The sequence below is a fragment of the Oncorhynchus kisutch genome, linkage group LG27 (genome assembly GCF_002021735.2).
Source record: "Oncorhynchus kisutch isolate 150728-3 linkage group LG27, Okis_V2, whole genome shotgun sequence".
Classification (NCBI taxonomy): domain Eukaryota; kingdom Metazoa; phylum Chordata; class Actinopteri; order Salmoniformes; family Salmonidae; genus Oncorhynchus; species Oncorhynchus kisutch.
In genome coordinates, this window is record NC_034200.2 from 42,868,122 (window position 1) to 42,882,705 (window position 14,584).

Sequence of the window (14,584 nt, forward strand, 5' to 3'; positions counted from 1 at the left end):
TTAAAAAAGTTTGAAATATCCAATAAATTGTGTCCCACTTGCTGTTGATTCTTCACAAAAAAATACAGTTTTATATCTTTATGTTTGAAGCCTGAAATGTGGCAAAAGGTCGCAAAGTTCAAGGGGGCCGAATACTTTCGCAAGGCACTGTATTTAGTATGCTAGTATGGATATTCGGACATGGCCAGTGTCTCTGTGGTGAGTTAGTGATGGCATCTCAAATGGCACCCTATTCCCTATATAGTGCACTTATTTTGACCAGTCCTACGGTTCCTGTTGTAAGTTGTCTAAGTGGTCTAGGTTGAAGCAACAACGTTTAAAGCCCATCAATGTTTTTACCTCTTTCAGTTAAGTCACTTCCATATGTGATGTCTGGACGGTGACCATTTAATAATGGCAGCGTAGCCTAGTGGTTAGAGCGTTGGACTTGGAACCGAAAGGTTGCAAGTTCAAATCCTCGAGCTGACAAGGTACAAATCTGTCGTTCTGCCCCTGAACAAGGCAGTTTAACCCACTGTTCCTAGGCCGTCATTGAAAATAAGAATTTATTCTTAACTGACTTGCCTGGTTAAATAAAGGTAAAACATAAATACATAGGATCCTTTTTAAAATGTTTTTAATATGTTACCGTGTCACTACGGTGGTAATGATGCAGATGAGAACTGTTGAGACAGTTTCATGCCTAGTTAGTTCCTGGTTAACTGATATCAACGCGCTGTAATAGAAACTGTTTCCAGATGGTTCTGCCGCATTGATCTACAGTCACAACAAATTCACCTGAACTCTGTTGACAATAATCAGCTTTTTTAAATGTATTCGTATTTACATTGGATTTACACAGGGGGGGAAAACCTGGGGGGGGGGGGGGGGGGGGCACCATATTTCTCTCCAGGTAGAAGCATTGGATTTACACAGGGGGAAAAACCTGGTGTAAAACAACGGTCTTAAAAGAAGCACATTAACACATTAGGGCCATAAGGTGGGTAGGTGTGTGTGTGTGTGTGTCAATGCTATACATCAAATGTTGGTTGAAGACATGCGCTTCCATATCTTGTATTAGACTTCTGTACTGTATATATACAGGCCGTACAGAGATCAGAACCTGTAGCCATAAACCCTCTTCCAGAGTAGGACTGCTGATCTAGGATCAGTTTAGCCTTTTGAGATCACAATGAATGAGATGACATGGACAGGAATAGCCGCCTGATCCTAGATCAGCACTACTACTCTGAGATGGTTTTACGAATACAGGCCGGAGATGGGAGACTGTGAACTTCAATACTTCTCAGGGCGGGGGGGAGGGGGGCACCATATTTCCTGCACCACATTCAGTAGTCAAATGTTGCAGATAGAAATGGCATGAATAGAGCCAACGTGATTCCAACACACAGGTGCTCTCCAGGTAGAAGCTGTCCTTAACTACAGATCTAGAATCAGATCACTGTATCCCCAATACTAATGTTAAGGTACTATTAGGGCAGAGTTGGTCAACACTACCCCTGGAGAACTCTTTCCCCTTTTCACACTACTAACCCGAGTAGAGCTGTACTGGACGAGCCTGGTAATGCAACAATCATAGTTGCTGGAACCATACTGGAAAGGACAATTGGACAAAATAAAAATATCTGAGCCAGCAGAGTACGGTTCGGTTCTATAGTGTGAAGCAGGTACCAGTAGCGCTCCGGCAGGAGCGTTGGTCACCACTCTGCATGACAGGGACGACAGCATAGCCACCTCTCTGCATGACAGGGACAGCATAGCCACCTCTGCATGAGAGGGAGGACAGCATAGCCACCTCTCTGCATGAGAGGGAGGACAGCATAGCCACCTCTCTGCATGACAGGGACGACAGCATAGCCACCTTCCTGCATGACAGGGACGACAGCATAGCCACCTCTCTGCATGAGAGGGACGACAGCATAGCCACCTCTGCATGAGAGGGACGACAGCATAGCCACCTCTGCATGACAGGGACGACAGCATAGCCACCTCTGCATGACAGGGACGACAGCATAGCCACCTCTGCATGACAGGGACGACAGCATAGCCACCTCTCTGCATGACAGGGATGACAGCATAGCCATCTCTCTGCATCAGAGGGACGACAGCATAGCCACCTCTCTGCACGAGAGGGACGACAGCATAGCCACCTCTCTGCACGAGAGGGACGACAGCATAGCCACCTCTCTGCACGACAGGGACGACAGCATAGCCACCTCTCTGCACGACAGGGACGACAGCATAGCCACCTCTCTGCACGACAGGGACGACAGCATAGCCACCTCTCTGCACGACAGGGACGACAGCATAGCCACCTCTCTGCACGAGAGGGACGACAGCATAGCCACCTCTCTGCATGAGAGGGACGACAGCATAGCCACCTCTCTGCATGACCGGGATGACAGCATAGCCACCTCTATGCATGACCGGGATGACAGCATAGCCACCTCTCTGCATGAGAGGGAGGACAGCATAGCCACCTCTCTGCATGAGAGGGAGGACAGCATAGCCACCTCTCTGCATGAGAGGGAGGACAGCATAGCCACCTCTCTGCATGAGAGGGACGACAGCATAGCCACCTCTCTGCACGACAGGGACGACAGCATAGCCACCTCTCTGCATGACCGGGACGACAGCATAGCCAACTCTCTGCATGACCGGGATGACAGCATAGCCATCTCTCTGCATGACAGGGAGGACAGCATCCAGTATCTGACCCAGTATCATTCAGCAGTCAGGGACAACCTCTACCTGAGACGATCAGAGAGACTTGTGTTTGCTGATGGGACAGAAGTTGAGGCACCGGAGAAGACCTCTTATCCACAGGCAGTGGACCAGAGGGAGGAGGAGGAGGCTGGCTCCGGTAGAACAGTACAGAGCTATCACCGTACTCTCCTCTGGAAGGAAACACTTCGACAGGCCGTAACCGCTTGGAGAGAAAGAACCCTGAGAGAGAGAGAGAAAGAAAGGTAATACTGTATATATTGTGTCTATGGCGTACAGGGCATTCGGAAAGTATTCAGACCCCTTCCCTTTTCCACATTTAGTTAGAATTACAGCCTTATTCTAAAATAGTTTCAATTATTTTCCTCAATCTATACACACTACCCCATAATGACATCACCCTGCCCCATAATGACATCACACTGCCCCATAATGACATCACCCTGCCCCATAATGACATCACCCTGCCCCATAATGACATCACACTGCCCCATAATGACATCACACTGCCCCATAATGACATCACACTGCCCCATAATGACATCACCCTGCCCCATAATGACATCACCCTGCCCCATAATGACATCACACTGCCCCAAAATGACATCACACTACCCCATAATGACATCACACTACCCCATAATGACATCACACTACCCCATAATGACATCACACTACCCCATAATGACATCACACTACCCCAAAATGACAAAGCGAAAATAAGGTTTTTAGAAATAATAATATAACTATTCAGACCCTTTGCTATGAGACTTGAAGTTGAGCTCAGGTGCATCCTGTTTCCCATTGATCATCATTGAGATGTTTCTACAACTTGATTGGAGTCCATCTGTGGTAAATTCAATTGATTGGGCATTATTTGGAAAAGCTCACACCTGTCTATATAAGGTCCCACAGTTTACAGTGCATGACAGAGCGAAAACCAAGCCATAAGGTCGAAGGAATTGTCCGTAGAGAGCCGAGACAGGATTGAGTCGAGGCACAGATCTGGGAAAGGGTCCCAAAACATTTCTGCAGCATTGAAGGTCCCCAAGAACACAGTGGCCTCCATCATTCTGAAATGGAGACATTTGGAGCCACCAAGACTCTTCATAGAGATGGCCACCCGACCAAACTGAACAATCGGGTGAGAAGGGCATTGGTCTGGGAGGTGACCAAGAACCCGATGGTCACTCTGACAGAGCTCCAGAGTTCCTCTGTGGATATGGGAGAACCTTCCAGAAGGACAACCATCTCTGCAGCACTCCACCAATCAGGCCTTTATGGTAGAGTGGCCAGGTGGGAAGGAACCACTCCTCAGTAAAAGGCACATGACAGCCCGCTTGGAGTGCCAAAAGGCACCTAAAGGACTCTGACAATGAGAAATAAGATTCTTTGGTCTCATGAAACCAAGATTGAACTCTTTGGCCTGAATGCCAAGCGTTATGTCTGGAGGATACCTGGCACCATCCCTACGGTGAAGCATTTTCCAGCTGCAGGGACTGGGAGACCAGTCAGGATCGAGTGGAAGATGAACAGAGAAAAGTACAGAGAGATCCTTGATGAAAACCTGCTCCAGAGCGCTCAGGACCTCAGACTGGGGTGAAAGTTCACCTTCTAATAGGGCAATGACCCTAAGCACACAGCCAAGACAATGCCATGTTCTGTTATAATCTCCACCCGGCACAGCCAGAAGAGGACTGGCCACCCCACATAAGCTCTCTCTAATTCTCTCTTTCTTTCTCTCTCTCGGAGGACCTGAGCCCTAGGACCATGCCCCAGGACTACCTGACATGATGACTCTTTGCTGTCCCCAGTCCACCTGACCGTGCTGCTGCTCCAGTTTCAACTGTTCTGCCTTATTACTATTGGACTATGCTGGTCATTTATGAACATTTGAACATCTTGGCCATGTTCTGTTATAATCTCCACCCGGCACAGCCAGAAGAGCATTGGCCAGAGTGGCCCAGCCAGAGCCTGGACTTGAACCCGATCGAACATCCCTGGAGAGACCTGAAAATAGCTGTGCAGCGATGCTTTCCATCCACCCTAACAGGGCTTGAGAGGTTCTGCAGAGAAGAATGAGAGAAACTCCCCAAATACAGGTGTGCCAAGCTTGTAGCGTCATACCCAAGAAGACTCAAGACTGTAATCGCTGCCAAAGATGCTTCAATGAAGTACTGAGTAAAGAGTCTCAATACTTATGTAAACATTATTTTTTTTACATATATATAAATGTATAAGAAAATAAAAAGTGTTTGCTTTGTCATATGGTATTGTTATTATGGGATATTGTGATGTCATTATAAAGGTATTGTGTGTAGATTGATGAGGGGAAAAAATAATTTTATACATTTTAGAATAAGGCTGTAATGTAACAAAATGTGGACAAAGTCAAGGGGTCTGAATACTTTCTGAATGCCCTGTATACAGGAGAAGGCTAAAGCAAAAAACAGCTCTGTTAACATCAGAGTTCGTAGGTTAGTTTGATCTATTCCAGAGCTAGCACACCAGATTCGACTCGTCACTCACCCTCAAGTCCTTGACTAGGGTAATCAGGTGAGCTAGTTCAGGGCTACAACAACATTGTGAAACATCTGGGTGTCCCAGTGGAGAGGTTTATTACTGATTTGAGTGACTTACCAGGATGAAACTGGGGTTGTTGCGGTTCCTCCAGTTGAAGGACGGAACACTGATCTCTGTGTACCGGTTGTCATGGAGAACCTGACAGCCGCTGTGGGTGTGGCCACTGAGAACCAGGCGGGGCTTAAACCATTGCAACAGCTGGGAGGAGGAAGGGAAGGAATCTTTCATCGTACCTGTACCCCAGGAGGCTGGTGAGGGGAGTACGGGTCATAATAATGGCAGGGTTCATTCATACTGTTCCAGCCGTTACTATGAACCTGTCTTCCCCATTTAAGATGCCACCAGCCGCCTGTGACTTGAACCTCGCACCAATGGGAAATGTAATATTATATCAGCCTCCAGTATTTATGCTGCAGTAGTTTATGTGTCGGGGGGCTAGGGTCAGTTTGTTATGTCTGGAGTACTTCTTCTGTCCTATTCGGTGTCCTGTGTGAATTTAAGTGTGCTCTCTCTAATTCTCTCTTTCTCTCTTTTTTTCTCTCTCTCTCTCTCTCTCTCGGAGGACCTGAGTCCTAGGACCATGCCCCAGGACTACCTGACATGATGACTCCTTGCTGTCCCCAGTCCACCTGGCCGTGCTGCTGCTCCAGTTTCAACTGTTCTGCCTTATTATTATTGGACCATGCTGGTCATTTATGAACATTTGAACAACTTGGCCATGTTCTGTTATAATCTCCACCCGGCACAGCCAGAAGAGGACTGGCCACACCACATAGCCTGATTCCTCTCTAGGTTTCTTCCTAGGTTTTGGCCTTTCTAGGGAGTTTTTCCTAGCCACCGTGCTTCTACACCTGCATTGCTTGCTGTTTGGGATTTTAGGCTGGGTTTCTATACAGCACTTTGAGATATCAGCTGATGTACGAAGGGCTATATAAATAAATTTGATTTGATTTGATTTGGCCAACTGACTCTACAAGATAATGGTTTACTAGATAACCAGGCTTCTCATTACAGCTCTGTTGGTGAAAGGTCAATGACCGCTGCATGGTGACCACTGTCCACATCACAGACACCCGGTACTGTCCCTGGTCTAGTGACAGACATCTGGTACCATCCCTGGTCTAGTGACAGACATCCGGTACCGTCCCTGGTCTAGTGACAGACATCTGGTACCATCCCTGGTCTAGTGACAGACATCCGGTACCGTCCCTGGTCTAGTGACAGACATCTGGTACCGTCCCTGGTCTAGTGACAGACATCCGGTACCGTCCCTGGTCTAGTGACAGACATCCGGTACCGTCCCTGGTCTAGACAGCCATCTGGTACTGTCCCTGGTCTAGACAGCCATCTGGTACCGTCCCTGGTCTAGTGACAGACATCCGGTACCGTCCTTGGTCTAGTGACAGACATCCGGTACCATCCCTGGTCTAGACAGACATCCGGTACCGTCCCTGGTCTAGTGACAGACATCTGGTACCGTCCCTGGTCTAGACGGCCATCTGGTACCGTCCCTGGTCTAGACAGCCATCTGGTACCGTCCCTGGTCTAGTGACAGACATCTGGTACCGTCCCTGGTCTAGTGACAGACATCCGGTACCGTCCCTGGTCTAGTGACAGACATCCGGTACCGTCCCTGGTCTAGTGACAGACATCCGGTACCGTCCCTGGTCTAGTGACAGACATCCGGTACCGTCCCTGGTCTAGTGACAGACATCCGGTACCGTCCCTGGTCTAGTGACAGACATCCGGTACCGTCCCTGGTCTAGTGACAGACATCCGGTACCGTCCCTGGTCTAGTGACAGACATCCGGTACCGTCCCTGGTCTAGTGACAGACATCTGGTACCGTCCCTGGTCTAGTGACAGACATCCGGTACCGTCCCTGGTCTAGTGACAGACATATGGTACCGTCTCTGGTCTAGTGACAGACATCTGGTACCGTCCCTGGTCTAGACAGCCATCTGCTACCGTCCCTGGTCAATACAGACATCTGGTACCGTCCCTGGTCTAGTGACAGACATCTGGTACCGTCCCTGGTCTAGTGACAGACATCTGGTACCGTCCCTGGTCTAGTGACAGACATCTGGTACCGTCCCTGGTCTAGTGACAGACATCTGGTACCGTCGTCCCTGGTCTAGTGACAGACATCTGGTACCGTCGTCCCTGGTCTAGTGACAGACATCTGGTACCGTCCCTGGTCTAGACAGACATCCGGTACCGTCCCTGGTCTAGTGACAGACATCTGGTACCGTCCCTGGTCTAGACACCCATCTGGTACCGTCCCTGGTCTAGACAGCCATCTGGTACCGTCCCTGGTCTAGTGACAGCCATCCGGTACTGTCCCTGGTCTAGTGACAGACAACTGGTATCGTCCCTGGTCTAGTGACAGATATCTGGTACCGTCCCTGGTCTAGTGACAGCTATCTGGTACCGTCCCTGGTCTAGTGACAGACATCTGGTACCATCCCTGGCCTAGTGACAGACATCCGGTACCGTCCCTGGTCTAGTGACAGACATCCGGTACCGTCCCTGGTCTAGTGACAGACATCTGGTACCGTCGTCCCTGGTCTAGTGACAGACATCTGGTACCGCCCCTGGTCTAGTGACAGACATCCGGTACCGTCCCTGGTCTAGACAGATATCTGGTACCGTCCCTGGTCTAGTGACAGACATCTGGTACCGTCCCTGGTCTAGACAGCCATCTGGTACCATCCCTGGTCTCATGACAGCCATCTGGTACCGTCCCTGGTCTAGTGACAGACATCTGGTACCGTCCCTGGTCTAGTGACAGCCATCCGGTACTGTCCCTGGTCTAGTGATAGACAACTGGTATCGTCCCTGGTCTAGTGACAGATATCTGGTACCGTCCCTGGTCTAGTGACAGCTATCTGGTACCGTCCCTGGTCTAGTGACAGACATCTGGTACCGTCCCTGGCCTAGTGACAGACATCCGGTACCGTCCCTGGTCTAGTGACAGACATCCGGTACCGTCCCTGGTCTAGTGACAGACATCTGGTACCGTCGTCCCTGGTCTAGTGACAGACATCTGGTACCGCCCCTGGTCTAGTGACAGACATCCGGTACCGTCCCTGGTCTAGACAGATATCTGGTACCGTCCCTGGTCTAGTGACAGACATCTGGTACCGTCCCTGGTCTAGACAGCCATCTGGTACCATCCCTGGTCTCATGACAGCCATCTGGTACCGTCCCTGGTCTAGTGACAGACATCTGGTACCGTCCCTGGTCTAGTGACAGACATCCGGTACCGTCTCTGGTCTAGTGACAGACATCTGGTACCGTCGTCCCTGGTCTAGTGACAGACATCTGGTACCGCCCCTGGTCTAGTGACAGACATCCGGTACCGTCCCTGGTCTAGACAGATATCTGGTACCGTCCCTGGTCTAGTGACAGACATCTGGTACCGTCCCTGGTCTAGACAGCCATCTGGTACCGTCCCTGGTCTCATGACAGACATCTGGTACCGTCCCTGGTCTAGTGACAGACATCTGGTACCGTCCCTGGTCAAGACAGACATCTGGTACCGTCCCTGGTCTAGTGACAGACATCTGGTACCGTCCCTGGTCTAGACAGCCATCCGGTACCGTCCCTGGTCTAGACAGCCATCTGGTACCGTCCATGGTCTAGTGACAGACGTCTGGTACCGTCCCTAGTCTAGTGACAGACATCTGGTACCGTCCCTGGTCTAGACAGCCATCTGGTACCGTCCCTGGTCTAGTGACAGACATCTGGTACCGTCCCTGGTCTAGACAGCCATCCGGTACCGTGCCTGGTCTAGTGACAGACAACTGGTACCGTCCCTGGTCTAGTGACAGACATCTGGTACCGTCCCTGGTCTAGACAGCCATCTGGTACCATCCCTGGTCTCATGACAGCCATCTGGTACCGTCCCTGGTCTAGTGACAGACATCTGGTACCGTCCCTGGTCTAGTGACAGCCATCCGGTACTGTCCCTGGTCTAGTGACAGACAACTGGTATCGTCCCTGGTCTAGTGACAGATATCTGGTACCGTCCCTGGTCTAGTGACAGCTATCTGGTACCGTCCCTGGTCTAGTGACAGACATCTGGTACCGTCCCTGGCCTAGTGACAGACATCCGGTACCGTCCCTGGTCTAGTGACAGACATCCGGTACCGTCCCTGGTCTAGTGACAGACATCTGGTACCGTCGTCCCTGGTCTAGTGACAGACATCTGGTACCGCCCCTGGTCTAGTGACAGACATCCGGTACCGTCCCTGGTCTAGACAGATATCTGGTACCGTCCCTGGTCTAGTGACAGACATCTGGTACCGTCCCTGGTCTAGACAGCCATCTGGTACCATCCCTGGTCTCATGACAGCCATCTGGTACCGTCCCTGGTCTAGTGACAGACATCTGGTACCGTCGTCCCTGGTCTAGTGACAGAGATCTGGTACCGCCCCTGGTCTAGTGACAGACATCCGGTACCGTCCCTGGTCTAGACAGATATCTGGTACCGTCCCTGGTCTAGTGACAGACATCTGGTACCGTCCCTGGTCTAGACAGCCATCTGGTACCATCCCTGGTCTCATGACAGCCATCTGGTACCGTCCCTGGTCTAGTGACAGACATCTGGTACCGTCCCTGGTCTAGTGACAGACATCCGGTACCGTCTCTGGTCTAGTGACAGACATCTGGTACCGTCGTCCCTGGTCTAGTGACAGACATCTGGTACCGCCCCTGGTCTAGTGACAGACATCCGGTACCGTCCCTGGTCTAGACAGATATCTGGTACCGTCCCTGGTCTAGTGACAGACATCTGGTACCGTCCCTGGTCTAGACAGCCATCTGGTACCGTCCCTGGTCTCATGACAGACATCTGGTACCGTCCCTGGTCTAGTGACAGACATCTGGTACCGTCCCTGGTCAAGACAGACATCTGGTACCGTCCCTGGTCTAGTGACAGACATCTGGTACCGTCCCTGGTCTAGACAGCCATCCGGTACCGTCCCTGGTCTAGACAGCCATCTGGTACCGTCCATGGTCTAGTGACAGACGTCTGGTACCGTCCCTAGTCTAGTGACAGACATCTGGTACCGTCCCTGGTCTAGACAGCCATCTGGTACCGTCCCTGGTCTAGTGACAGACATCTGGTACCGTCCCTGGTCTAGACAGCCATCCGGTACCGTGCCTGGTCTAGTGACAGACAACTGGTACCGTCCCTGGTCTAGTGACAGACATCTGGTACCGTCCCTGGTCTAGACAGCCATCTGGTACCATCCCTGGTCTCATGACAGCCATCTGGTACCGTCCCTGGTCTAGTGACAGACATCTGGTACCGTCCCTGGTCTAGTGACAGCCATCCGGTACTGTCCCTGGTCTAGTGACAGACAACTGGTATCGTCCCTGGTCTAGTGACAGATATCTGGTACCGTCCCTGGTCTAGTGACAGCTATCTGGTACCGTCCCTGGTCTAGTGACAGACATCTGGTACCGTCCCTGGCCAAGTGACAGACATCCGGTACCGTCCCTGGTCTAGTGACAGACATCCGGTACCGTCCCTGGTCTAGTGACAGACATCTGGTACCGTCGTCCCTGGTCTAGTGACAGACATCTGGTACCGCCCCTGGTCTAGTGACAGACATCCGGTACCGTCCCTGGTCTAGACAGATATCTGGTACCGTCCCTGGTCTAGTGACAGACATCTGGTACCGTCCCTGGTCTAGACAGCCATCTGGTACCATCCCTGGTCTCATGACAGCCATCTGGTACCGTCCCTGGTCTAGTGACAGACATCTGGTACCGTCCCTGGTCTAGTGACAGACATCCGGTACCGTCTCTGGTCTAGTGACAGACATCTGGTACCGTCGTCCCTGGTCTAGTGACAGACATCTGGTACCGCCCCTGGTCTAGTGACAGACATCCGGTACCGTCCCTGGTCTAGACAGATATCTGGTACCGTCCCTGGTCTAGTGACAGACATCTGGTACCGTCCCTGGTCTAGACAGCCATCTGGTACCGTCCCTGGTCTCATGACAGACATCTGGTACCGTCCCTGGTCTAGTGACAGACATCTGGTACCGTCCCTGGTCAAGACAGACATCTGGTACCGTCCCTGGTCTAGTGACAGACATCTGGTACCGTCCCTGGTCTAGACAGCCATCCGGTACCGTCCCTGGTCTAGACAGCCATCTGGTACCGTCCATGGTCTAGTGACAGACGTCTGGTACCGTCCCTAGTCTAGTGACAGACATCTGGTACCGTCCCTGGTCTAGACAGCCATCTGGTACCGTCCCTGGTCTAGTGACAGACATCTGGTACCGTCCCTGGTCTAGACAGCCATCCGGTACCGTGCCTGGTCTAGTGACAGACAACTGGTACCGTCCCTGGTCTAGTGACAGACATCTGGTACCGTCCCTGGACTAGTGACAGACATCTGGTACCGTCGTCCCTGGTCTAGTGACAGCCATCTGGTACCGTCCCTGGTCTAGTGACAGACATCTGGTACCGTCCCTGGTCTAGTGACAGACATCCGGTACCGTCTCTGGTCTAGTGACAGACATCTGGTACCGTCGTCCCTGGTCTAGTGACAGACATCTGGTACCGCCCCTGGTCTAGTGACAGACATCCGGTACCGTCCCTGGTCTAGACAGATATCTGGTACCGTCCCTGGTCTAGTGACAGACATCTGGTACCGTCCCTGGTCTAGACAGCCATCTGGTACCGTCCCTGGTCTCATGACAGACATCTGGTACCGTCCCTGGTCTAGTGACAGACATCTGGTACCGTCCCTGGTCAAGACAGACATCTGGTACCGTCCCTGGTCTAGTGACAGACATCTGGTACCGTCCCTGGTCTAGACAGCCATCCGGTACCGTCCCTGGTCTAGACAGCCATCTGGTACCGTCCATGGTCTAGTGACAGACGTCTGGTACCGTCCCTAGTCTAGTGACAGACATCTGGTACCGTCCCTGGTCTAGTGACAGACATCCGGTACCGTCCCTGGTCTAGTGACAGACATCCGGTACCGTCCCTGGTCTAGTGACAGACATCTGGTACCGTCCCTGGTCTAGTGACAGACATCCGGTACCGTCCCTGGTCTAGTGACAGACATCTGGTACCGTCCCTGGTCTAGACAGCCATCTGGTACCGTCCCTGGTCTAGACACCCATCTGGTACCGTCCCTGGTCTAGACAGCCATCTGGTACCGTCCCTGGTCTAGTGACAGACATCTGGTACCGTCCCTGGTCTAGACAGCCATCCGGTACCGTGCCTGGTCTAGTGACAGACAACTGGTACCGTCCCTGGTCTAGTGACAGACATCTGGTACCGTCCCTGGACTAGTGACAGACATCTGGTACCGTCGTCCCTGGTCTAGTGACAGACATCTGGTACCGCCCCTGGTCTAGTGACAGACATCTGGTACCGTCCCTGGTCTAGTGACAGACATCTGGTACCGTCCCTGGTCAAGACAGACATCTGGTACCGTCCCTGGTCTAGTGACAGACATCTGGTACCGTCCCTGGTCTAATGACAGACATCTGGTACCGTCCCTGGTCTAGTGACAGACATCTGGTACCGTCCCTGGTCTAATGACAGACATCTTGTACCGTCCCTGGTCTAGTGACAGACATCTGGTACCGTCCCTGGTCTAGACAGACATCTGGTACCGTCCCTGGTCTAATGACAGACATCTGGTACCGTCCCTGGTCTAATGACAGACTTCCGGTACCGTCCCTGGTCTAATGACAGACATCTGGTACCGTCCCTGGTCTAGAAAGACATCTGGTATCGTCCCTGGTCTAATGACAGACATCTGGTACCGTCCCTGGTCTAGTGACAGACATCTGGTATCGTCCCTGGTCTAATGACAGACATCTGGTACCGTCCTGGTCTAGTGACAGACATCTGGTACCGTCCCTGGTCTAGTGACAGACATCTGGTACCGTCCCTGGTCTAGTGACAGACATCTGGTACCGTCGTCCCTGGTCTAGTGACAGACATCTGGTACCGTCGTCCCTGGTCTAGTGACAGACATCTGGTACCGTCGTCCCTGGTCTAGTGACAGACATCTGGTACCGTCCCTGGTCTAGACAGACATCCGGTACCGTCCCTGGTCTAGTGACAGACATCTGATACCGTCCCTGGTCTAGACAGCCATCTGGTACCGTCCCTGGTCTAGACACCCATCTGGTACCGTCCTGGTCTAGACAGCCATCTGGTACCGTCCCTGGTCTAGTGACAGCCATCCGGTACTGTCCCTGGTCTAGTGACAGACAACTGGTATCGTCCCTGGTCTAGTGACAGATATCTGGTACCGTCCCTGGTCTAGTGACAGCTATCTGGTACCGTCCCTGGTCTAGTGACAGACATCTGGTACCGTCCCTGGCCTAGTGACAGACATCCGGTACCGTCCCTGGTCTAGTGACAGACATCCGGTACCGTCCTGGTCTAGTGACAGACATCTGGTACCGTCGTCCCTGGTCTAGTGACAGACATCTGGTACCGCCCCTGGTCTAGTGACAGACATCCGGTACCGTCCCTGGTCTAGACAGATATCTGGTACCGTCCCTGGTCTAGTGACAGACATCTGGTACCGTCCCTGGTCTAGACAGCCATCTGGTACCATCCCTGGTCTCATGACAGCCATCTGGTACCGTCCCTGGTCTCATGACAGACATCTGGTACCGTCCCTGGTCTAGTGACAGACATCTGGTACCGTCCTGGTCAAGACAGACATCTGGTACCGTCCCTGATCTAGTGACAGACATCTGGTACCGTCCCTGGTCTAGACAGCCATCCGGTACCGTCCCTGGTCTAGACAGCCATCTGGTACCGTCCATGGTCTAGTGACAGACGTCTGGTACCGTCCCTAGTCTAGTGACAGACATCTGGTACCGTCCCTGGTCTAGTGACAGACATCCGGTACCGTCCCTGGTCTAGTGATAGACATCCGGTACCGTCCCTGGTCTAGTGACAGACATCCGGTACCGTCCCTGGTCTAGTGACAGACATCTGGTACCGTCCCTGGTCTAGTGACAGACATCCGGTACCGTCCCTGGTCTAGTGACAGACATCTGGTACCGTCCCTGGTCTAGACAGCCATCTGGTACCGTCCCTGGTCTAGACACCCATCTGGTACCGTCCCTGGTCTAGACAGCCATCTGGTACCGTCCCTGGTCTAGTGACAGACATCTGGTACCGTCCCTGGTCTAGACAGCCATCCGGTACCGTGCCTGGTCTAGTGACAGACAACTGGTACCGTCCCTGGTCTAGTGACAGACATCTGGTACCGTCCCTGG

At 52.1% G+C, this 14,584-nt stretch overlaps 1 protein-coding gene across 1 annotated transcript in view; it reads right to left on the bottom strand.

Moving 5' to 3' along the window:
* Positions 1-601: 601 nt before the first annotated feature.
* Positions 602-14,584, bottom strand: part of LOC109876389 (metallophosphoesterase 1-like) — a 43,468-nt gene continuing 29,485 nt past the window's right edge. Inside the window, exons 8-9 of the mRNA XM_031807218.1 lie at positions 5,365-5,505; positions 602-2,946 (exon numbers count right to left, since the gene is read on the bottom strand). Coding sequence (XP_031663078.1) covers positions 2,761-2,946; positions 5,365-5,505 — 327 coding nt within the window. The 3' untranslated portion in view covers positions 602-2,760. The remainder of the gene's footprint in view (positions 2,947-5,364; positions 5,506-14,584) is intronic.